The following is a 26453-nucleotide window of genomic DNA, read 5'->3' on the forward strand; positions in this document are numbered from 1 at the left end:
ATTGACAAGTAACCCAACTATATTAGTCATGGATATGAATCGTGTAGAGAGGCTCTGAGAGAGATGAGGTACAGCTACAATGTGCATTGTTAAGATCTGAAGTACTGTAACCCCCTCAAAGAAGACAGAACTATGGAGTGAAGATAGTGTGTGGTCTAGGGGCAGCCGATATATACATAGTAAGCTGTGTCTAGGAGCCAGAATAAACACATCACTCAACCTCACTCAGCGCTGCTCGATTTTGATCCACATTGAAGTAGACAAGCGAGGGTTCAAACAACTAAAGCAGAGCAGGCTCTGGGTGGGAGAATAGCTCTGGCATCCAGAGGGTCATTCACACTGTGCTTCCTACATCACACTCTCAACTTAACCTCTCCCACTCAGATAACGTTAGGGCACTGCTGCCCTCAACAGGACAATCTAGGCATTACAGCAAAATATTTATTGTGGGACTGCAGTCAACAGTAATGTAAGAATGTGTGTGTGTGTCTCACCGGTGTCTGAAAGCAGCAGTAGAGCTGAGTGAGGTAGGGGTGGCAGCCAGCCAGAGACAGCACTCTCTTCTCTGTCATAGTGCACTCAACATCATCATCCTGCAGAATTATGTCCTTCTTCAGCACCTTAACTGCAAACACCCGCTCACTGCTGTTCAACCGAGCCAGCATCACCTGAAATAAGAATAAACCACACACACGTAAAATGATCCAACTCTAAACCCTCACACAGTCCATGGTGGTATCGCTCTATAGTGGTTGTCTCACCTTGCCGAAGCTGCCCTTGCCCAACACCTGAAGGAAGGTGAAGTCAGAGATACCCAGCAGTCTGGTCTGCTGCTGAGGGTTTCCACTCTCCCTCCTCACACTGAGGGCCCGCTCCTGGCCCTGCCCTCCAGAGGACTGGGGGACAACAGGATGAGCATTTAACTACAGAGTATGTATGTAATGTATGCCAAGATTGTGCAAAGCTGTCATCAAGGCAAAGGGTGGCTATTTGAAGAATATATTTTGATTTGTTTAACACTTTTTTGGTTACTACATGATTCCATATGTGTTATTTCATAGTTTGATGTCTTCACTATTATTCTACAATGTAGAAAATAGTAAAAATAAAGAAAAACCCTTGAATGAGTAGGTGTTCTTCTTTGGACTGGTAGTGTATGTGTGTGTATCAGTGGAGGCTGCTGAGGGGAGAACGGCTCATAATAATGTCTGGAACAGAGCAAATGGAATGGCATGAAACACATGGAAACCATTTGTTTGATGTATTTGATACCATTCCACTAATTCCGGTCCAGCCATTATCACAAGCCTGTCCTCCCTAATTAAGGTGCCACCAACCTCCTGTGGTGTGTATGTGTGGATTAATTTGGCTCGCTCTCTTTATCGCTTCCTCTCCCTCTCCCCTTCCCCCTCTCTCTCGCTCTCCCCCTCTCTCTCGCTTGCCCCCTCTCTCATCCTCTAGTTAGCGTACCAGTGAGTTGCGTTTGGAGAGCCCCCCGGCCTGCAGGCCCATCTCTGCCAGCCTGTTGGCCAGCTCCACACTGTTGACCCCACAGCTGGGTGCTACGTTGCCCTTACAGCGGATGTGTACATTCATCTTACAGACTGCAGAGGACAGACAGGAAGTAAAGGTTAATAAGCCATGAAAATGGAATACCTGCCTATAAACATCAGAGAGAGAGAGAGAGAGAGAGAGAGAGAGAGAGAGAGAGAGAGAGAGAGAGAGAGAGAGAGAGAGAGAGAGAGAGAGAGAGAGAGAGAGAGAGAGAGAGAGAGAGAGAGAGAGAGAGAGAGAGAGAGAGAGAGAGAGAGAGAGAGAGAGAGAGAGAGAGAGAATATAAGAAATGAGAGAAATAATCTTACTCTTGCAGTGTAGACCCTGTCTGACAAGGCCCCACAGTAGAGAACCACAGTGGTCACAGAAGGTGGGAGCCTTAAAGTTGTGGATGTTAAACTTATGGGGGACGTTGATACTGAAGCCTTGGTTGGTGGTCTGTGAATGAGAATTCATCAGAATGTCATCACATTGACTCAGTGCTGTAAAGTACTTAAGTAAAAATACTTTAAAGTACTACTTATGTCGTTTTTGGGGGGTATCTGTACTTTACTTTACTATTTACATTTATGGCAACTTTTACATCACTACATTCCTAAAGAAAATAATGTACTTTTTCCTTCATATATTTTCCCTGACACCCAAAAGTACTCGTTACATTTTGACAGGAAAATGGTCCAATTCCCACACTTATCAAGAGAACATCCCTGGTCATCCCTACTGCCTCTGATCTGGCGGACTCACTAAACACAAATGCTTTGTTTGTAAATTATGTCTGAGTGTTGGAGTGTGCCCCTGGCTATCTGTAAATTTAGAAAAAAATATACAAGAAAATTGTGCCGTCTGGTTTGCTTAATATAAGGAAGTTGAAATGATTTATACTTTTACTTTTGATCCTTAAGTACATTTGAGCAATTCCATTTACTTTTGATACTTAAGTATATTTAAAACCAAATACTTGTACTTTTACTCAAGTAGTATTTTACTGAGTGACTTTCACTTTTACTTTAATCATTTTCTATCAAAGTATCTTCACTTTTACTCAAGTATGACAATTGAGTACTTTTTCCACCACTGCATTGACCTAGGTTTGAATGAGGGACTGAATGTAAATACTGCATGTTATAAACCACACAGCCAGCAGGTAGCAGTGTGTGCTCAAGCAAACCATCATATGGCATCATGTTATTATGCCACTTCTCACAACAGAAAAACATTTCTTCACATACTCAGACATGTGTCAATCTGTTTAGTTCTTATTTTTCATCAGTAGTATGGTTTGTCCATATGTGTAATAGACCGTGACATGAAAACTAGATTTTCAGCCTGCATTGAAGTTTTATGTTCCCTATAATGCCTTTAATGTACTTGTAGAATATGTGTGATAATACAGACGAAGGATCTTAATTTGAGCCAGTTTGCTACAGCAGAAAAATAATCCTGCAGCAACAGGAAATGTGAATTATTATGTAGATTATAATTAATGGACATTTTTGTAGGGGTTGATAAATGTAACGGAAAATCAAGTCTGACATTTCAAAGTGGAAATTACAAACTTCAGAAGCCTTTTTAAACCTGCATTGCTGGAAAGTTATCCTGCAACAGGGTGATCAAATTAAGATCCTACATCTGTATTCAGTAGCTTGATGTTGTTGGCCCACACCTTTCTGCCTCACTGAACAACTCAACACAAACAGCATCCGGGGCAGGGTCCCTGGCCGACACAGTTGATGAATAAAGATCTGTTTATCATACGTCTACGTCTTAAGGCTGTCTATTTATCATACATCTACGTCTGAGGACCATTTGACTGGATCTGTGTCTATCAGCACAATGCACCTGTAGAACAGCCTATTTTGACTCTGGAATCCCCCGGATATTCGTCATAGTGTATTTCAGTTACAAAGACAACTTTTTGACTTTGCATTGTCAGAACACATTCCATTGATGAGAAGGTGATTTTTGGAGTATTCAGGGATGGGTGTCATAGTGATGACATGACAGAGCTGTTACAGCGATATTGTAGTGTAATAGGGGTATGGTGTTAAAGGTCAAATGGCTAGTCTCTGTATGTTGTCTCACCGGCTCCTTGACAGGCTTCTTCATGCGTGGACACACCGTGACAACCAACTGATGACATCGCTTGTGAACCACACAAGTGCATACTGGGAAGCAGACAGAGATAGAATCAAAACAACAATCAAACCATGTCTTTCATTAAGAGAGCCGTTAAGTGTGAAAGAAACCTTGACAAAGGCATCATTTTCCTGCTGAAACACTGGTGATTTCTGAGAAAGAGCATGTGGCTGAATTATTTGAGATGGAGGCCAGGCACTGTGAGATGATCTGGGTTTTGGTTCAGCAGCTCAATAATAAAACAGGCCGTGTGAGAGAGCTCAGTCTCTGTGGCGTAGCATTGACTTCCTGTCTGAGTGGGCTGGTGGTCACAGAAATGGTGTGAATAAGAGTGAGAGAAAAGAGAGACTGGTGGTTTGAGCAGAAAGAAAGACCCAAGAAAGAGAACAGTGAAAAGGAGAAAAAGGGTCACTCACCTTGGCATTGGTAGCCCTGCTTCCCAAATACACCCCTGTAACAGAAGACCTGACAGTCAGGAATCATGCAAAGCATACTGTTTACATAATACATATATTGTAATGGGCTGTTTCTATTATAAACAATCGACAATACTATCACTATATGTGTAACACGTTAGATGAACTCTCTGAGGTGAGGGCAGTAGAGTGTGTGTGGGCTTGTATTACTATCCTTGTGGGAACCGGAAATCCCCAAGTCTCTACAAGGATAGTAAATCAAGGAACATTCTCCTAAATACTATTTTAAACTTAGGGGTTAGGTTTAGGGTTACAATTAGGGTTAGGGTTAAGGGTACCTGAATGGGAAATACATTTTAGGTCCGCTCAAGGATAGTAAAACATATGTTGTGTGTGTGTGTGTGTGTGTCCTTACCAGATGAACTCTTTGCAGTGGAAGCAGAAGGTAGGCTGCCGTAGAAAGGTGGACATGAACTTGTGTCCGTTGACCTGGTGAATTTTGCGTTTCACGGCCCCCTGCCTCTTCCTGTTGAACTGCTTAAACACCTTCGCATTCCCTGTGGCGTCATCTGAGAACAGGGGAAGAGAATGGGATGGGATGGGGGTCAGACAGACATGTTCAAATGAGTCAACACAATCATATCCAGTATTGGTGCGTGGGTAAAATCACCAGGGAAACCAATCCAGGACAAAAAGACCATATTACAACCTACAGTGGGGAGAACAAGTATTTGATACACTGCCGATTTTGCAGGTTTTCCTACTTACAAAGCATGTAGAGGTCTGTAATTTTTATCATAGGTACACTTCAACTGTGAGAGACGGAATCTAAAACAAAAATCCAGAAAATCACATTGTATGATTTTTAAGTAATTAATTTGCATTTTATTGCATGACATAAGTATTTGATCACCTACCAACCAGTAAGAATTCCGGCTCTCACAGACCTGTTCGTTTTTCTTTAAGAAGCCCTCCTGTTCTCCACTCATTACCTGTATTAACTGCACCTGTTTGAACTTGTTAACTGTATAAAAGACACCTGTCCACACACTCAATCAAACAGACTCCAAGCTCTCCACAATGGCCAAGACCAGAGAGCTGTGTAAGGACATCAGGGATAAAATTGTAGACCTGCACAAGGCTGGGATGGGCTACAGGACAATAGGCAAGCAGCTTGGTGAGAAGGCAACAACTGTTGGCGCAATTATTAGAAAATGGAAGAAGTTCAAGATGACGGTCAATCACCCTCGGTCTGGGGGTCTATGCAAGATCTCACCTCGTGGGGCATCAATGATCATGAGGAAGGTGAGGGATCAGCCCAGAACTACACGGCAGGACCTGGTCAATGACCTGAAGAGAGCTGGGACCACAGTCTCAAAGAAAACCATTAGTAACACACTACGCCATCATGGATTAAAATCCTGCAGCGCACGCAAGGTCCCCCTGCTCAAGCCAGCGCATGTCCAGGCCCGTCTGAAGTTTGCCAATGACCATCTGGATGATCCAGAGGAGGAATGGGAGAAGGTCATGTGGTCTGATGAGACAAAAATAGAGCTTTTTGGTCTAAACTCCACTCGCCGTGTTTGGAGGAAGAAGAAGGATGAGTACAACCCCAAGAACACCATCCCAACCGTGAAGAATGGAGGTGGAAACATCATTCTTTGGGGATGCATTTCTGCAAAGGGGACAGGACGACGGCACCGTATTGAGTGGAGGATGGATGGGGCCATGTATCGCGAGATCTTGGCCAACAACCTCCTTCCCTCAGTAAGAGCATTGAAGATGGGTCGTGGCTGGGTCTTCCAGCATGACAACGACCCGAAACACACAGCCAGGGCAACTAAGGAGTGGCTCCGTAAGAAGCATCTCAAGGTCCTGGAGTGGCCTAGCCAGTCTCCAGACCTGAACCCAATAGAAAATCTTTGGAGGGAGCTGAAAGTCCGTATTGTCCAGCGACAGCCCCGAAACCTGAAGGATCTGGAGAAGGTCTGTATGGAGGAGTGGGCCAAAATCCCTGCTGCAGTGTGTGCAAACCTGGTCAAGACCTACAGGAAACGTATGATCTCTGTAATTGCAAACAAAGGTTTCTGTACCAAATATTAAGTTCTGCTTTTCTGATGTATCAAATACTTATGTCATGCAATAAAATGTAAATTAATTACTTAAAAATCATACAATGTGATTTTCTGGATTTTTGTTTTAGATTCCGTCTCTCACAGTTGAAGTGTACCTATGATAAAAATTACAGACCTCTACATGCTTTGTAAGTCGGAAAACCTGCAAAATCGGCAGTGTATCAAATACTTGTTCTCCCCACTGTATGTGTTGTGATAATTGCGCTGATTGCTCTATAACCTGTTAGTTCATATGCCTTACCACTGTGATATATAGGCCTAAGGCCCAAGGCAATAAGAAGACACAGTGGAAGAATAAATTCAACCACACATTTATTTCATTACAAAACCGGACAGATGTTGCTGTCCGGTTTTGTAATGAAATAAATGTGTGGTTGAATTTATTCTTCCACTGTGAAGTCCACAAAACATATTGCATGTAACAAACAGTTACATGACCTACAGCACGGTCGAGCAAGGTAATGTTTCCAACATTTCCGCACTACTAAACAACTATTTATTTTGAAACACAGAGACTTACCGCAAGTCGCAAAGAAAACAGGAGCTGCCTCCACTATTCCAGCACCATTTCAATTTCAATATCATCTAATTACCTATGCTTAGTCTAATAGAGAGACAACTACACTGAACAAAAATATAACACAACATGTAAAGTGTTGGTCTCATGTTTCATTTGCTGAAATAAAAGATCCCAGAAATGTTCCATACGCACAAAAAACGCATTTCTCTCAAATTGTGTGCACAAATTTGATTACCTCCCTGTTAGTGAGCATTTATCCTTTGCCAAGATAATCCATCCACCTTACAGGTGTGGCATATCAAGAAGCTGATTAAACAGCATGATTAATACACAGGTGCACCTTGTACAGGGGACAATAAAAGGCCACTAAAATGTGCAGTTTTGTCACACAACACGATGTCTCAAGTTTTGAGGGAGTGTGTAATTGACATGCTGACTGCAGGAATGTCCAACAGAGCTGTTGCCAAAGATTAGAATTTTAATTTCTCTACCACCGGAGAACAATACAATGAGATGAAGCAATTCAAGTTTTCTTCTGTTAGTAATGACGATTGGCTTGTGATGTGAATGGTCTGAAGCCAAATCCAAACTGGCTTCCCTTGACACTTTTTTTTTTTGGTGCACCAGGACCATTCACAGCTGAGCTCACTACGTTTAGCGCAATGCTGATTGGCTATTATTTTATGTGTTTTTTTTATCAACGGAGGCCAAATGCTCGCTAGCTATGGACGGCAACAATGTCATACTCTTTCTGACCAGACAGCATCAGATAGATACGCTACACATACTGAGACAGAGGGGTGCTGTTTCGTTCGTTCGGATGCTTTCTCTGGTGAGATATGTTCAGCCTCTTGCGAATTGAAGGACATTTATGAAACACAGAAAGACAAAATATAAATTATTTTGATTATTTTTTTCTTTGTCAATTTTTTGGGGAAACCTGGTTTCCCTTGGCACCCATGAATACACGCCACTGATCATATTACGTATGGTATCATGGACGAGTGCGTGCATGCATGCGTGAGTGTGTATGTCTGTGTGTGTTTGTCTAGAGTAATCTTTGAGCTATTGTTATATTTGTGAGGTGCTAAAACCACATATGGACAGCGGAAACTTGCATGTTGTAGAGTCCCGACAACCATGAGAGAGATGGTGGAGTACTACACTGAGAATAGCACTCAATTGTCAGCTATTGAATGATGTTTGATATGCTTCCCACAACAAATGGATCGAACCTCTCTAAATTATTCATGACCTATTCCAATTGTACTCGTATACTCTCTACAAATTAAATATTATTATTATTATAATAATAATATCAGGGAAGTGATCTTTAGAATGGAGAGGTTTATGAATGATATTATGATAAAGTGAGAGAAACGTGCAGAGCTAAGTGCAATTTTGATTTAAACAGTATATAGGTCAGATGCAGTTCAGATAAGGTCTTGATGATTTTCAGTGGCGATTAAACCATGACAGAGCACTATACAAACTGCTAGAGGGGAGTATGTTTGTCAGACAGAGAATGAAGGAAAAAATATGAATGATTAAAGCAACAATGTTCTATCTGAAGGGATACAAAGAAGATAGGATTCCCATCAGTCAAAGCATCGACAGCATGTCTTACAGTAAGTCAGTCACAGGCATGCACAAACGCAGACACACACGCAACCAGGTTTTTGTGACGCTGAATGTCTGTTTCTGACAGCATGTTAGTTATCAGCTGCATCAGGGGCTGTGTTGAAGCTGACAGACAGACAAACACACAGACAGACAGACTTTTAACTTTAGAGGGAGGAGGGACTTACTGTACATATGTCGAATAGAACAAAATGTTACTGAATATTTAAGGAGTTGAAAGAATGCGTGCCATCTGAGTGTAAGAGAAAAAGATAGGAACAGAGAGGGAGGTAGAGAGATAGTATTGCCATCTATGGGTGAAATAGATAGAGGGTTAGTGTGAGATACAGTGAAAAACCCTTACCATCAATGAAGGAGCCATTGAGTACTATGAGTATGTACACCTTGCCCTCTGGCTCCAGGTCCACCTGCACACAAACACACACAGGAGACGTTAGACTAGACTATTTAAAGGCACAGGACAGTCAAAAATGTGATTTTCCTGTGTTTTATATACATTTCCACACTATGAGGTTGGAATATTACAGTGAAATTGTGAAAATGATGATTAAGTCCTTTTAGTTTAAGAGCCGTTTGAAAAGAGAGCCTGAAATTTCTGCCTGTTTTGGTGGGATTAAGTTTTGGCCTGCCTGGTGACATCACCAGTTAATAGACCACTAAGAAAGAGAGTTCCAAACCTCTGCCTAGAACAGCTAGTTTTTGGTTTTCCCCTCCCCACTCAGACCACTCCCAGACAGTCCTAGCAAAAATCTTGCTTGAGAAATTGCTATTTGTTTCTTTTTGACCATTTCATTCAAAACAATCAATCACAGGAGGGTTCTTAATTGTTACCCAGAAATGATTTGATATTGAGATTAAAAACGGCTGCATTATTAGGTCTTTGTTTAACATACCGGTATGTAGCATGTAGGTGTGTGTTGAGCAATGTGGTGGAGAGACTAGAGAGCAGGTCCAGCTGGTTTACCTAGCTCCATTAAATGACACCCTGCTCCAGTCAAAATAACACCCATCTCACACAGGCATAAGTATAAAGAAGACATACACACAGAGACAGACAATAGACATAATAAGACTGACAGAGACCAAAAGGTCGGTATGAGGCCCACAGTGAGAAACCTGAAAGAGCTCCACTGTGCTGAGGAGGCCATGCACAAACCACTAAATGGAAACTGAGGTTACTTACAGCCAGGCGCGTAACTTGCAGGGGGGACGGCGGGAGTAATGACCGCCCCAATATTAGAAACAGTTCAATTTGACCCCCCGTTAATATCCTACCATGATTAGTTTGATTGATTGGAAAACATGTCCCCACTGTAAAGCAGTGGAGGCTGCTGAGGGGAGGACGGCTCATAATAATGGCTGGAATGGAGTGAATGGAATGGTATCAAACACGTGTTTGATACCATTCCATTTACTCCATTCCAGACAATATTTTGAGCCGTCCTCCCCTCAGAAACCTCCACTGCTGTAAAGCGCCAGGCAGCTACTTGCTTTATTTGACTCAGTTCCTCATCCCCCCACTGCCAAATACGCTTTTGGTTGCGCCTGGTCTCCAGAGGCAGCCGGGCACGTTCGTGGTAAGCACAGGAATGCGCACACAGCAGTACAGGGTACCTGCGAATGTTCCAAAATGTAATTAGCGAGAACACAATTAGCGGGAACACACCCATTTGATCTGAACGAACCGTGCCTCGAGTACGTCAACAGAATCAAGCCTTTAGACGTTAATGTTAATTATCCTACATTATATTTGTCAACATGACTGGCGTTTAGCATATATTTATGTAATTAAAAGTCTGGCTACATTTTCTGGCGCCTCCCTCATGTCAGCATCGGTGTGGACATATCAACTAGGCTACACTTTGAGATGTTGGCTAATTATTTATGTACATGTAACTGCCAGAATAAAGGAAACACCAACATAAAGTGTCTTAATAGGGTGTTGGGCCACAACGAGCTGCCAGAACAGCTTCAATTCCCCTTGGCATATATTCTACAAGTGTCTGGAACTCTATTTGTGGTCCTCTGTAGCTCAGCTGGTAGAGCACGGCGCTTGTAACGCCAAGGTAGTGGGTTCGATCCCCGGGACCACCCATACGTAAAAATGTATGCACGCATGACTGTAAGTCGCTTTGGATAAAAGCGTCTGCTAAATGGCATATTATTATTATTATTATTGATGCAACACCATTCTTCAACGAGGAATTCCATCATTTGGTGTTTTGTTGATGGTGGTGGGAAACGCGGTCTCAGGCGCCGCTCCAGAATCTTCCATAAGTCTTCAATTGGGTTGAGATCTGGTGACTGAAACACACATACACTTAAACCGCCTATGCTCCTTTGAGACCCCTGAGATTACATCTTCTAGCCATGGTGGTACCCAAAATAACGGGCAACTGGGCATTTTTATATCTTACATGACCCTAAGCATGATGGGATGTTAGTTGCTTAATTAACTCAGGAACAACACCTGTGTGGAAGAACCTGCTTTCAATATAATTTGTATCCCTCATTTACTCAAGTGTTTCTTTTATTTTGTCAGTTACCTGTACATTTAGGAAAAATAGATTAGAATATTATTCCAGTGTTGGCCTTTTTAGAGGCACATTTCTGGCTCAGCCCCATTTATCTATTTCAGTAGTACTCTTATCAGCCTTTTAAATCACTGTGAATGACCTATGTCCTAGAGTAAACCCATGTTGCCATATAAAAACATAAAAATAAACAAAGTACACTACATGAGCAAAAGTATGTGGACACCTGCTCATCGAACATCTCATTTCAAAATCATGTGCATTAATATGGAGTTGGTCCCGCCTTTGCTGCTATAACAGCCTCCACTCTTTTGGGAAGGCTTTCCACTAGATGTTGGAACATTGCTGCAGGGACTTGCTTCCATTAAGCCACAAGAGCATTAGTGAGGTCGGGCACTGATGTTGGGCGATTAGGCCTGGCTCACAGTCGGCGTTCCAATTTATCCTAAAGGTGTTCGATGGGGTTGAGGTCAGGGCTCTGTGCAGGCCAGTCAAGTTCTTCCACACCGATCACGACAAACCATTTCTGTATGGACCTCGCTTTGTGCACAGGGGCATTATGCTGAAACAGGAAAGGACCTTCCCCAAACTGTTGCCACAAAGTTGGAAGCACAGAATCGTGCTTACACCACTCCAGCCGACGCTTGACATTGCGCATGGTGATCTTAGGCTTGTGTGCGGCTGCTTGGCTATGGAAACCCATTTCATGAAGCACCCAACGAACAGTTCTTGTGCTGACGTCGCTTCCCAGAGGTAGTTTGGAACTCGGTAGTGAGTGTTGCAACCGAGGATAGGCGATTTTTACGCACTACGTGCTTCAGCACTCGGCGGTCCCATTCTGTGAGCCTGTGTCGCCTACCACTTCGTGGCTGAGCCGTTGTTGCTCCTAGATGTTTCCACTTCACAATAACAGCACTTACTGTTGACCGGGGCAGCTCTAGCAGGGCAGAAATGTGTAAGGCCATTCTACTGCCAATGTTTGTCTATGGAGATGGCTGTGTGCTGGATTTTATTCACCTGTCAGCAACGGGTGTGGCTGAAATAGCTGAATCCACTCATTTGAAGGCTGTCCACATACTTTTGTATATATAGTGTATTTTAATGTGGGACGGTTCATCTTCAGTTTGGGACGTTTAAAGTTGCACTTTGGGACGATTCTGGGACGGTGATGAAAAAACATTTTTTTCGAGCACTGGGTAGCTATATTCACGTGCGCTCCAATGTATGAATGTTTTGAAAGTTTAAAACAAGTAAAAGTTCATGAACATTTCATAAATGTATTCCTATGTTCCTGTGTAACTAGTGAACTATTGGTGATGAGATAATTGTGTAAAAAGAGTTTCATAGTGAGTATTCTGCCCTTGAGTTGCGTTCCCGTGCAAAACTAGACAGATAGCTAACAACTGAGTCGTCAATAAAACTTCCAAGGCGTGACTTTTCTTGAACGAATGTATTGAAAACGTTTATGTTGTGAAACTGCAAATACAGAAAATAATATACTTTAGTATTCAATTCACATTGACATACTGTAGCTGTACATTATACATTTCAAGTTGAAAGTTGCATAAATACAAAGCAAGTGCCAAGTTACCATATATCTGGCATGACGACAACTAAATAGATAATTACTCTATGAGTAACAACTAGCCAACTCCTTTCATTACTCTAATAATGTACAAACACCTCTGTACAATAATAAAGCATATTACACTAGAAACAGTAACAAACTATAGTATGTTTTACACTTCTTTTACATGACGCACGAGCAAACTAATACAGCTAACGGCATCCATGAAAGTCAATGCAATTTGCGTGAGTAAATGTAACCAATTAACTTTGATAAGTAAGCAATTCTGTCAATAACAATATTATCATCACTTGCAATATGCTTGAATTGAACTTACAAACAAATATTTTCCGAGGCTGAAGCGTAACAAGAAATAGTTGCACTGAAAGAACTGTACAGTAACGTTGTTTCTAGCTGCTTGTCGCGTGCATAATAACAACTTTACTTCCGGGTTTTCGTACATAATTCTAAGTACCAGAAAGCTCCACTAGGGGGCGCTAAACAGCATGGAACACAATGAAAGTCACTCTTAATCACTATAATAAAATAAATCTGATACCTTCTAACAAGATGGCAGCACACTCCCCGCCTGGTATAATGAGATTGTGCCACTATGAAATCAAATATTTTGCCTCTAGGATGCTTCAGAAAGAAGAACAACAATCTCTGAGATTGGTCTCAGAAACACCTTAGCAATCCCTTGCTTGACAACCTTTAGTTCTACTTTCCTGACCTTTCCGTCAGTACTGGGAAAGGTTTTGACCACAAGTCCGACTGGCCAGTCATTTCTGTGCGTCTGACTGTCTTTCAATAAGACAACATCTCCCACTTTCACATTTGGCTTTTCTGCTGTCCATTTTCATGCGCTCTGCAGTGTTGTCAGGTACTCCTGTCTCCACCTTTTCCAGAAAGTGTCAGCGAGACACTGGACTTGCTTCCACTGTTTTCCATGAAGATCGTTCATGTGGAAATATCCAGAAGGGGCTGAGGTAGCGTTGGTCTTTTGTGTCAGTAACATTGAGGGTGTAAGAATGGCAGGCATGTCAGGATCGGTTGACACTGACACTAGGGGTCTCGCATTGATTATTGCCATAACTTCAGACATAAGAGTGCTCAAGACCTCATGTGTGAGACGAGTGGAGCCCGTCTGAAACAGCATAGCATCAAGGATACGTCTGGCAACCCCAATGAGTCTCTCCCAAGAACCACCCATATGAGACGAGTGTGGGGGATTAAATATCCAAGTACATCCCTTGTCTGAGAGGTATTTAGTCCACTCTGAGTCATTTGTGTCGATTCCCAGTTCCCTGCAGGCACCTATAAAGTTTGTACCTCGATCAGATCGTAGCACTTTTGCTGGACCGCGGATAGAGAAAAAACGCCTCAGCGCGTTGATGAAGCTGGATGTGGACATGGATTCGATGAGCTCAATATGGACTGCTCTAGTAGACATACATGTAAAGAGTACCGCCCATCGCTTGGAGTCTGCACTACCACCTCTAGTGCGACGAGTTATGACATTCCATGGTCCAAACACATCAAGTCCAACACTGGTGAATGGTGGCTCTGATGTGAGTCTGTCTGCAGGTAAGTCCGCCATCTTTTGGTCAACTGACTTTCCTCTAACCTTACGGCAGGTGACACACTTGTGGATGATACCAGAGACCAGATGTTTGCTCCCAATAATCCAGAAGCCTGCTGCTCGAATAGCTCCATCTGAAAAATGACGGCCCTGGTGAGCCACTTGCTCGTGATAATGTCTTACCAGCAGAGTGGCGACATGATGCGTCCGTGGGATGATGAGAGGATGTTTTTCGTCTTGTGACAGGTCGGCAGAGGATAATCGGCCTCCCACCCTCAGCAACCCATCCTCATCAATCACTGGGTTCAGCTTTTTGAGTGTACTTTGTTTTGGTAACTCTTTTCCTTTCTCAAGGCATTTGAATTCCTCTTTGAAGGCTTCATGTTGCACACAGTGAATGATTGCTGTTTTGGCTTGTGATAACTCACTTGTACTGCATGGTTTTTTACACTGATGCCAGCCTCTGCAGTTGTTGTCGTCCGCACTTTTGTGAAAGGATCTGGCAACATGAATGAGTCGTGCTGTGGCTCGATTGAGAGCTTTCCAGTTCGAGAACCTCTCAAAGCGATGAGAGCCGAATTGAGCTCCAGAAACCTTAGTGACGAAGGCAGTGACGTCTGGCCGAATCTCTGCGTCTGCGTCAGGCTCTACAAGGTCAAAATTGATGGTCTCAGACTCACTTGAGTTTGCTTGAGCCAGAAAAGGGGGACCTGAGAACCAACTGGTGTGCTTTAAGAGTGCGGCTCGTATGGGCCTGGTTGCTTGGTCTGCTGGATTGCTGTCAGTGTTTACAGTTGTGCTTGGATCTCTCGAGTGCCCTGTAGAGAGAGAAATGTGTTGCTGAGCTACGCTGCTGTAGTTCTCTTTCACCTGGATGATGTCAGGGCAAGGGCTCAGATAGGACGTGCGACCATTTTGAAGTATGTTTGTCCTGAACACGTTAACACTGGCTGGTCGGTGAGCCGTTCCCAGACAAACTTCACCCACGATGACCCACCCGAGGTCGAGTCGCTGTGCATAAGGAGTGTCGTGGGGCCCATTGATTTGTTCTCGTACCTTGTGTACCCTTAAGATGTCTCGTCCTAAGAGCAGGAGAATGGGAGCGTCTGGGTCCACAGCTGGAATTTTGTCCGCCACTGGTTGCAGATGGGGATGATGATGCGCAATGTCTGGGGAGGGAATCTCCATTCTATCGTCTGGCATCATGTCACACTCTATCAGAGTAGGGAGAGTGAGCTGCTTGTGTCCGTCTATAGACTCCACCATGAAGTTGACGGCTCTCCTGCCTGAAGTCTCTGTTACCCCAGAACAGGTCTTCATGGTGTATGGAGCAGAGTTGTCATTGATGTTGAAGAGATTGAAAAACTCTGTCTTGGCCAGAGATTTGTTGCTCTGTTCATCAAGCACTGCATACATTTTGACAGCTTTCTCTCTTTTCCCAGCTGGATAAGCTTTGACTAGGCATATTTTTGAACATGATCTTGGATTGGCTGCCTCACCACAGATCTCGGTACACTTTGAGGTGACTGATAGAAGAGCATCTTCACCTTGCTCCCGCCATGCTCTTTCTCTGCTGTAGCGGTATCTATCGTTGAAGGAGCTGGACCTGGATGCAGAGCAGCAAGATGTCTGTCGCTGTCACACTCGGAGCACTTGATTGACACCTTACAGTCTTTAGCTCTGTGCTGAGTTGACCCACAACATCGGAAACAAATGCCATTCTCTTTGAGATATGCTTTGCGCTCATCTAGAGTTTTGTATCTAAATCCGCGACACTTTTTAAGAGGATGAGGCTTGTTATGTATTGGACAGTGATGGTCAGGGCTTTCAACCTTTGTCTTACTGGGTTTGGTTTGGTGGTCTGAGGGCTCAGATGACACATCTGTTTTGTGTACAGTCACAGGTGTCTTGCTGCTGTACCTGACAGGTTTCTCACTTTTCACAGACACCTGGGTAGTTGAGGTGTAGAGGGTGAAGCTGGGGTCGTTTCTAATTTTCGCCTGGTTCCTGATGAATCTCGAGAAAACGAGAATGGTGGGAATGCTACCCGATAGTCCTCCTTGTATTTGGATCCCTGTGCTATCCATTTCTCTTGTAAACTGAATGGAAGTTTCTCTACTATAGGGTTTACCCCACGAGATGTGTCCAGATAAGCGAGGCCTGGAAGGTACCCTTCTTCTTTAGCACACTCCAGTTCGAGAAGAATGTCACCCAGTTCTCTTAGTTTGTGATTGTCTTTGTTAGACAGTTTTGGAAATTCATCAATTTTCTTCAACAGTGCATTCTCGATCACTTCGGGTGTACCATAGCACTCTTCTAGTCGTTGCCAGACCATGTTAAGCCCTGCTGTTGCATTGAGAATATAGACAGATCTAATTCTCTTTGCTTGCTCAGACGACTCTGCCCCCAGCCACTTGGTAATTAGATCTAACTCTTCCCTGGCTGATAGATTCAAGTCTCTGGTCGCATTGAGAAAAGATGCTTTCCATGCCCAATAATTTTCAGGACGATCATCAAACTTCAGGAGTCCGGAACTCACCATCTCACGGCGCAGGAGGTACTTGGTGAGTTCTGGTGCCACTTGTGACTCAGGGAAGCCTTGTTTCGGTGACTGGAAGTGGGTTTGTTTTCCCTTTCCACCATGCTGCTTTTCATTTCTTTTGTACGGAGAGTCTCTGCTCATGCTCCGTTGTTTGCTACTTTCTGGATTGTGGCCTGTATCTGGGTCAACACTAAGCTCTTGTGTCTCTACTTCAAATGGCATTTCAGCAAAGTAGGGCCTAGCATGTTGTTGCACATACTCACAAGTACGTTGGACTGGACTTAAGGGCTGTGTCCCTGTGTTGAGTTCTCTGTGGAGCTCTCTGCGTTTAGACTCTACAGCTTCTTCAAAGGCTACAGCTTCAGCCAACGCAGCAGCAGCTGTTCTCTCAACTTGGAGAACATATAAACTCGCATCCAGTTCCGCCTTTTGTTTCATCATAGAAGCTTCCTTTTCAGCATAGGAGACTCTAGCACGCAGCTGCGTCCGCCTTGGCACGTGCTTTGATGGCTGCATAACTCGCCGTTGAGGATCTGCTTGACTGTTTTGATGACCTTGATCTTGCAGACTGAGACTTGGTCTCAATGTGCTGAAGAGGCTCCTCCATCTCTCTTACTCGCTCCTCTTCCTCTTTCTGTCGAACACTTGCCTCTGGTTGCTGCATCGTAGACTGCTGGTCATCCCTAGGATCAGAGGCTTTGTTGGCTAATGAACGTAGAATCATAACCACCACGTGCGATTATTCTTGTGCTTGAGCCCGCCGTGATGATGTTTTTTCACTATTCTGCCCTTGAGTTGCGTTCCCGTGCAAAACTAGACAGATAGCTAACAACTGAGTCGTCAATAAAACTTCCAAGGCGTGACTTTTCTTGAACGAATGTATTGAAAACGTTTATGTTGTGAAACTGCAAATACAGAAAATAATATACTTTAGTATTCAATTCACATTGACATACTGTAGCTGTACATTATACATTTCAAGTTGAAAGTTGCATAAATACAAAGCAAGTGCCAAGTTACCATATATCTGGCATGACGACAACTAAATAGATAATTACTCTATGAGTAACAACTAGCCAACTCCTTTCATTACTCTAATAATGTACAAACACCTCTGTACAATAATAAAGCATATTACACTAGAAACAGTAACAAACTATAGTATGTTTTACACTTCTTTTACATGACGCACGAGCAAACTAATACAGCTAACGGCATCCATGAAAGTCAATGCAATTTGCGTGAGTAAATGTAACCAATTAACTTTGATAAGTAAGCAATTCTGTCAATAACAATATTATCATCACTTGCAATATGCTTGAATTGAACTTACAAACAAATATTTTCCGAGGCTGAAGCGTAACAAGAAATAGTTGCACTGAAAGAACTGTACAGTAACGTTGTTTCTAGCTGCTTGTCGCGTGCATAATAACAACTTTACTTCCGGGTTTTCGTACATAATTCTAAGTACCAGAAAGCTCCACTAGGGGGCGCTAAACAGCATGGAACACAATGAAAGTCACTCTTAATCACTATAATAAAATAAATCTGATACCTTCTAACAAGATGGCAGCACAGTGAGTGATGCAATACTAGGTTGGCTATTTTAACCAAAGCTAGCACAGTATCTGGATCTTCCTCTATTCCTTTTCAACTGCAGTTTAAGATGAGCAGCACTCAGTTAGTCAGTGTTCACCCTAGTGAAAAAGTAGTTAGTGTCCTTAATGGAGGTACCAATGCCAAAGAGGAGAAAGGTTCAGGACATAAGACTAAGTAACTGAATTAATGGCTACATAGCTAGCTATCTAACTACATTGTACAATTCATAATAGACTGGTACTATGTTGTCAGCTAGCTAGCTATACCTATTGCCAAACAGTAAATAAATAATGTAGCTAATAAAAGCAGAATCTAATTTATGTTTTAAGCTAACCCCATCATTGTTAAGGCCAGACATTTTTGTCATATGATAATGGTATTTGGCCAAATGATTATGGGAGGCTTCAAAGACAGGCAATAGAGTGAGAGCGTACCGCCTATGTTGAGGCAGGGAGAGGACAAACAGGTCATCAATGTAGGCAACAACTATAAGTTCAACTCCTCATCTTTGCTGACTGTAGCCCAATTCTATAACAAAACAGTTGTTGCCTACATTCTGATTTCATTTAGTTGTCATGGCAGGGGTCAGAGACAGTCAGTAGAGAGAGGGAGAGCACCGCCCATGTTGAGGCACAGGGAGAGGACGATCAGGTCATCGGGTGAGAATTTGACATTTCAGTTATAAGGCAGTCTGGTAAAGCATTTTGCACAGCAATTTACATCACACACAGATTGGAACTATCAGTTCAACTTCTCATCTTTGTTGACTCTAGCCCAAGTGCTGTAACAAATGCTGTTGCCTGCATTCTGATTTCATTTGGTTGTCATGGAAGATGAAGACGTGGCTGCGCTCAACAATGACACAAAGCAGATTGAACCATGTTGCCATCTGTCATATTCACCAGGAGAAGCTGGATACCATAAATAGGAAAACAATATTCCCACATTTTATTTCTGGCAGTGACAGGCGTAAACAGTTATTTGGTACATTTAAGTGAATTGAGAGTGAACATCTGACCACTCTCTGTAGCACTATATGCCCACCTTTATATAAGATTGCAACAGGTTATTGAATGTGTGTGTGTTTTTACTTGATGGTGAATGACAATGAGTTGTTGCTATGTATTTTTGAAGTCTATTGCTTGAGCATGATGCTATACTGATTGTTTAATTTTGAAGTCTATTGTTAGATCATTTTGAAGAGTTATATTTTGACTTAACTGAATTATTTTATGAATAAATACTGCAATTAAATTGTGTAACTAAGTAAGATGTTTCTGGAGTCAGATTTTAAGTTAATTGGGTATAAGAAATTAGTTATTCAAGACCACGTATTAGCCAAGCGTGGTGAATGGTACACAAATTGAATAATGGGTTTTGACATTGAAATGTAGTTAAAGAAGGGGTGTTGTGGTGACTGTTTAAAGTAATATCGAAAAAATATTTGTGTTTCAGTTGTGATTGGGGTATATTGACCAAATTATCAGACAGAATTCACCAGAAACAACAATTTCAGAGCTACTTAAAACAAAAAATCTCTAGTGGGGGCGTGTCCCCGGACTGCCCTAGAGAGGTGTTGACACCGGAAGCCATTGACCCTGACCCCGCCCCCCTCCCCCCAAAAAAGAAAATCCAACAACATGTTATGCCCTTGCTTACAGCACAAACTACAGAGAGGGTTCATGACAGATCGATGCCCCAATTGAAAACCTTGACAACCCACAACAAAAGTGACATGATTGGACTGATACTGCAGGGTCATCTCTATCCTGATTTAGTAATCTCTACCAGCCGGTCTCTCCATTCAATATACTTGGTCAGTTAGATAGTTCTGTATCACTGTAAGGAGGGCATATACAGTGCATTCGGAAAGTATTCAGACCCCTTGACTTTTTCCACGTTGTTACGTTACAGCCTTATTCTAAAATTGATTTTTTTTTTAAGAATCCTCATCAATCTACACACAATACCCCATAATGACAATGTGAAAACAGGTTTTTAGAAATTTTAGCAAATGTATTAAACATAAAAAACTGAAATGCCTTATTTACATAAGTATTCAGACCCTTTGCTATGAGACTCAAAATTGAGGTCAGGTGAATCCTGTTTCCATTGATCATCTTTTAAATGTTTCTAGAACTTGATTGAGTCCACCTGTGGTAAATTCAATTGATTGGACATGATTTGGAAAGGAACACACCTGTCTATATAAAGGTCACACAGTTGACAGTGCATTTCAGAGCAAAAACCAAGCCATGAGGTCGAAGGAATTGTCCGTAGAGCTCTGAGACAGGATTGTGTCGAGGCACAGATTTGGGGAAGGGTACCAAAACATTTCTGCAGTATTGAAGGTCCCCAAGAACACAGTGACCTCCATTATTCTTAAATGTGAGAAGTTTGGAACCACCAAGACTCTTCCTAGAGCTGTCCGCCCGGCCAAACTGAGCAATCGGGGGAGAGGGGCCTTGGTCAGGGACGTGACCAATAACCCAATGGTCACTCTGACAGAGTTCCAGAGTTCCTCTGTGGAGATGGGAGAAACTTCCAGAAGGACAACCATCTCTGCAGCACTCCACCAATCAGGCCTTTATGGTAGAGTGGCCAGACGAAAGCCACTCAGTAAAAGGCACATGACAGCCCACTTAGAGTTTGCCAAAAGGCACCTAAAGACTCTCAGACCATGAGAAACAAGATTCTCTGGTCTGATGAAACCAAGATTGAACTCTTTGGCCTGAATGCCAAGCATCACATCTGGAGGAAACCTGGCACCATCCCTACGGTGAAGCATGGTGGTGGTGGCAGCATCATGTTGTGGGGATGTTTTTCAGCGGCAGGTACAAGATGAACGAAGCAAAGCAGAGAGATCCTTGATGAAAACCTGCTCCAGATCACTCAGGACCTCAGACTGGGGCGAAGGTTAACCTTCCAACAGGACAACGACCCTAAGAACACAGCCAAGACAACGCAGGAGTGGCTTCGGGACAAGTCTCTGAATGTCCTTGAGTGGCCCAGCCAGAGCCCGGACTTGAACACAATCGAACATCTCTGGAGAAACCTGAGAATAGCTGTGCAGCTACGCTCCCCATCCAACCTGACAGAGCTTGAGAGGATCTGCAGAGAAGAATGGGAGAAACTCCCCAAACACAGGTGTGCCAAGCTTGTAGCGTCATACCCAAGAATACTCGAGGCTGTAAGTGCTGCCAAAGCTGCTTCAACAAAGTACTGAGTAAAGGGTCTGAATACTTATGTAAATGTGATATTTAAGTTTGTTATTTTCTATAAATTTGCAAAAAAATTCCAAAACCTGTTTTTGCTTTGTCATTATGTGGTAACGTAACAAAATGTGGGAAAAGTAAAGGGGTTTGAATACTTTCCGAATGCACTGTGTCCAACATCACACATGATCTAATGCTGAGGCTCAAACATTAGAAATGGAAATCCCAGGCAGAGAATGTCATCAGATGTAGAATATTATGATAATTCCACCTCTCTCATTCCTTAACTATTCACCTTGACATCACCCTCCACGCATGTTTCCTTTGTGTTCAGCTGAGCACACACACACCTCAAACTATTAGCCTACTGTCACCCATTACTGTTAGGTCCCATTCTCTCTCTTTCTTTGAGAGCACTGGGTCTGTGTTCTCTGTGAAGCAGCTGATGCAGTCAGGACTCCAGAGTCAGATGAAGACAGAAGAGTTCAGACTAAATCAAGCTCTGATGCAAACAGGACCATGCTAAATTTTAAAAGCAGGAACTTTGCCTGACTGAGCCACAGCCACACAGCAATGGAGGAAGTGTTTTTTTCAGGGAGTGGAAGCTGCTGACAGACATTTACAGTTAAAGTGAGTCTACTGTATTCAGTCCCCAACCCCTTCTAGAAGAGACAAAATATGTATGAACCTGAAAAATGGTTAAACACAGGCCACTATTTGAAGTCGTCACAGGTATAAGTTGTAGGTCTTAATGGAAACTGTCCCCCCGTGTTGAGGATGTGAGTGGGGTGTGTGAGGAGTGGGTGGATTGCACATGAGGCTGAGCCACAGGCCGATGAGACACAACAGATATGACTGCATGCTTCTATTTTGAGCTGCAGTTTTAAGGTTAACACCTCAGACTGCTGCTTACGATGCCTGCTTGTCCTGACACACAACACAGCCTCTCTCTCTCTCTGGTCCTCAGTACTTTGACATAGGGGAGAGATGCACACAGTGTTATGGTGCTGGTCAAGGTTCTGTGTAACAGTGAGCAGTGAAATAAGAAGTAAAGTTATTGTGTGTGTGTGTGTGTGCATGCGCGTGTGTGCCCCAATAGCCCCCCTCAGATTTAAGACACTGTAAAGTGTGTGTTTGTGTTTAATATGCAACATTGTACTGGGCAATTCCACGGTAACACAAAGTTTGCAATAATTTTTTTAACATTGTCCAAAAACACATTTACTTAAAGAATAGTGCAGATGCAAACTTTGGAACAGAATGACAGTTTGTGCTGTTCTTCCAGTAAATGTGATTTTGTAAAATGTTCAGTGGAAATTGTTAAAAGTAGTCCTTGTGCATAGAGTTGTATGGTATGTTTAACTTTGCAATCATTGAATTTTGTTTGACATACATTTTAAAGTGAGAAATCTGAGTCTCAGCATCATTCTGTTATCGTGGAATTGCCCTACTGGTTAGAGAGGAACACAGGTGAGAAAGAGAAAGTGCTGTTATTGGCTCTGAGCCAAGAGAGGTTATAAAACGAGGGAGATGGGATGGGATGGGGAGAGACTTGGAGCGTAAAGCAGACGGTGGGAAAGCAGCAATAACAGTGCTGTGGGCGTGTAGAGGCCTGTGCCCTACTCTCTAGTCTCTACTCTTTGTCACATGTATAGGGCCCCAAGCACTTCATCTGAGACAGCTAACAAAGCAAAAATAAAGTTTCACAGTTCAGATCTATCAGATAAGTGCTGTCAAGCTTGCATTTCATCAAGTGTGAGGACAGGCTATGCCCACATCTCTGTCAATAAAACCTCAGACACACCCACTGCACTGACTCTGGTCTTCATTGTTTGGCTCCTGGTGGAAGCTTTGCAAAAAAATCTCAGATTCTACTTTTCAAGAGGAGCGAGCTGTCTGTTAAAGGGATACTTCGGGATTTTGGCAATGAAGCCCTTTATCTACTTTCCCAGAGTCGGATGAACTCATGGATACCATTTGTATGTCTCTGCATCCAGTATGAAGGAAGTTAGAGCCAATGCTAACTAGCGTTAGCGCAATGACTGGAAGTCTATGTAATATATAATACCATAGACTTCCAGTCACTGCGCTAACGCTAGTTAACAACTTCCTTCAAACTTCACGCGGAGACAAAAAAAATGGTATCCACAAGTTCATCTGACTCTGGGCTTCATTGCCAAAATTAAGTATCCCTTAATAGCTTTTTGGCACCATGACACAGAGGAGGTTTTGAGTATGTCAGACCATTGTACTGTATGACCATAAGAGATAATAGGAAGCCCAGACAGCCATTAGAGGACGGTGGGTCTCAAGGCACACAGCCGATACCAACTCTTCCTGCCCCAGTTCGCACAGGTTCAGGTTACACATCATTACAATTTTTTTGTTTATTCATCTAGGACCAAAAGTAAACCAGACGAGTGAAACTCTGTTAGACGGCAGTTCTCTCTCCAGCACCAAACATATTCCAAACCATTAGTAGCCTACTATGGTATAAAGAGGTATCCATGTAGCCCCCAAAGCAATGCACATCAACCAGAGAGAGAAATGTAGAGTGTAACACCAGGTCATTCTCTTGATACCGTCACTTTAACATCTATCAGTGGCTGTATGAGAGTGGCTGTATGAGAGTGGCTGTATGAGATGAAGTAAGATAGGGTATTATCACGCTTCAGCTTGTTTGTACAGGCAAGTCATGGGCCCTAGATGCAAGTCCTCTGCTGGTTTTGGTTTCCAGCACACTTTACAATGCAATGCTTGACATACTGCTAGCAGGGAGCACAATTAGCACATTAGAACGGCATGTGTGGTTTTGACCCTTTGCTGATGCCACTTCTGCCTTTCTGACAGGCTCAAGCTAGTCTCTCTAGACATACATGTTGCTTCCTAAAATGTACCAATGTGGGTCTGGGTTTTCGAGACTAGGCTTAAGTTATACACACTGAGGCATTCTCTAAGATGCAGCCTATAATGAGCTGCTGAAGCTCCATATGGGGAAAGGACACTATCGGATCTGCATGCCTTGGATATCACTTGCCCTGTAAAGAAAGGACTGGAAAGGGAATGGGAAAATGAGTGTAAACTATGCATCTCAGGTCTACAAGTAGCACTATTGATGGGGATGTATTAGAAGTCCCTATTCCCTGGCCTCTGGCCCTTGGCATTAGTTTATCACCAAACAGTACAGTATGGAATGTGTATATGCAAATTCCCCGAAAAGTTCTCCAAGGGAACTTCTCAGAGGTAAAGGAAAATATGATCAGGTTCTTTTTTTACTGACTTGTGAAACGTGAAAATGGCGAGTTTTATATTTTGTTGTAAAAAGTCAATGTCTTTGAATTTGCTAGTAGTTACATTTTTCCAGCCCCATCTCTCAGCTTTTTACAGAAACAGGGCAGGGAGTCAGCTTTATTATTGTTTTAACTAATGATTGTCCCTATAAAGCTACTCACCCATCCTTCAAAAGTATCTTCTGTGTTCGAGGTTTTGATCAGGTCCTCAAATTGAATGATGCAGTTGGCAACAAAGTCGTCATACCCTATGGGTGCATCATGAAATACACCCAACTCTATATGCTTGCCGTCGTTGACATTGAGGCAAAATTCCTCGTTGTAAGTTGGCATGTTGGTTTTCTGCTTTGTATGTGTTTGTCCAATTTTGTACTCGTCCACCTTTATCACAATGTAAGGGTCCAGAGTGGGAACCGTTTTGTTGAACATTACAGAGTGGCGAAGGGAAAAAGTAGTTGGTTTGAGGTCCAACGCCTCACCAATTCTAAGCTTCAGATACCCGTTGAACTTCATGTTGATCCTCTAAAGAAAGAAAAAAACATCTACAACAAATTCAAAGTTACAAAAAAAAAAAGACTTAAAATCAAGTTAAAACTACCCTGTTGCGTTAGGCATGCAAATCATTCCTACTTACTGATCTAATTTCAAACGAATATAAATCAAGTCCAATGTTGACCCTAGAGCAATTCGAAGACATTGCTCTTGTCAATAGGCATTTTCAGGTGACGCGTTCGCACGGTGCTCTTGATCCTCGGTCGTGAGCGGTTCCCTGGACCAGCGCGTGTGACCTTGTCTCCCAAAACACCAGGCTATACAGAAAGCGCGCACATTCTGAGAACGACCTAGGTCTACTTCGAGGAAGCACAAGGCAAGTTCCGTAAAATGGAACTAACAGAAGTACCGACCATGCACGATAATGCTTTCTATAGAGTTTATTCTTTCTCAATGCACTTGTGTTTACATTTTGTTCCAACTAATCGGCATGCTACCTGCAACTGTAAAAGGTCTTGTCAATATGTGTCAAGATTGGTCTCCTCGGTTACTATCAAGGATTGATATAATACTGTGAGAAAGTAGCATTAAGACTATAACTACCGTGGTGCACCGCAGTGCTTAGGGTGCCACAGAGCATGGAGGTAGGCTATCGAAATGACTCACATGTCCTCGGCAGATAAATAAGGAAATAGCACCCCCTTGTGATGTACAGAGAATGTGACTAGAGCTACAAATTATTTTGGCCTATTACCTTGCAGGTTCCATTCTGAGTCTTTTAACCCTCCCGTTGTCCTAGGGTCAAAATGACCCGCCACTGTGTTGAACCAACTTTATTTAATTTTTATATTTTTGGGATCATTTGTGAGAAGGAGGCAGTGAGACTTCAACGGGAGGGTTATTAAACAACCGTTGGCTATTTAGCCTTAGTAGTTCATCCCATATTCCAGAGGTCTCTTGTACAGTTCTTGTGTGAAAAATATCCTACCTCACCTGGCACAGCTGTGAAGATGCAATTAAAGGCACATGGCCATGAGCTGCAAGATATGGGAGAAACAAGTGGGCTTTTAATCTGAGTTGAAAGGATGAGCGCTGTGGAGTTGATTTATGCTGAATGCTAATGACACTTCAGAATCAAAAGGGCAAGAGAGTTTTCTGAAAGAGAGCCTCAGAGGACCTATAAAAGTAACCAGCATGCACAAATGATGACCTTGAAACTCATGGGTTAGT

General features: G+C 42.8%; 1 protein-coding gene across 1 annotated transcript in view; it reads right to left on the reverse strand.

Moving 5' to 3' along the window:
* The window catches only part of LOC121544837 (protein kinase C eta type), a 51439-nt gene extending 25687 nt beyond the window's left edge, over positions 1 to 25752 (reverse strand). The window contains exons 1-10 of the mRNA XM_041855030.2: positions 25366 to 25752; positions 24894 to 25253; positions 8746 to 8809; positions 4522 to 4675; positions 4107 to 4141; positions 3637 to 3719; positions 1863 to 1992; positions 1471 to 1604; positions 762 to 896; positions 495 to 668 (exon numbers count right to left, since the gene is read on the reverse strand). Coding sequence (XP_041710964.2) covers positions 495 to 668; positions 762 to 896; positions 1471 to 1604; positions 1863 to 1992; positions 3637 to 3719; positions 4107 to 4141; positions 4522 to 4675; positions 8746 to 8809; positions 24894 to 25253; positions 25366 to 25428 — 1332 coding nt within the window. The 5' untranslated portion in view covers positions 25429 to 25752. The remainder of the gene's footprint in view (positions 1 to 494; positions 669 to 761; positions 897 to 1470; positions 1605 to 1862; positions 1993 to 3636; positions 3720 to 4106; positions 4142 to 4521; positions 4676 to 8745; positions 8810 to 24893; positions 25254 to 25365) is intronic.
* Between the last annotated feature and the right edge of the window lie 701 nt (positions 25753 to 26453).

Source organism: Coregonus clupeaformis, chromosome 29 (assembly GCF_020615455.1).
Source record: "Coregonus clupeaformis isolate EN_2021a chromosome 29, ASM2061545v1, whole genome shotgun sequence".
NCBI lineage: Eukaryota > Metazoa > Chordata > Actinopteri > Salmoniformes > Salmonidae > Coregonus > Coregonus clupeaformis.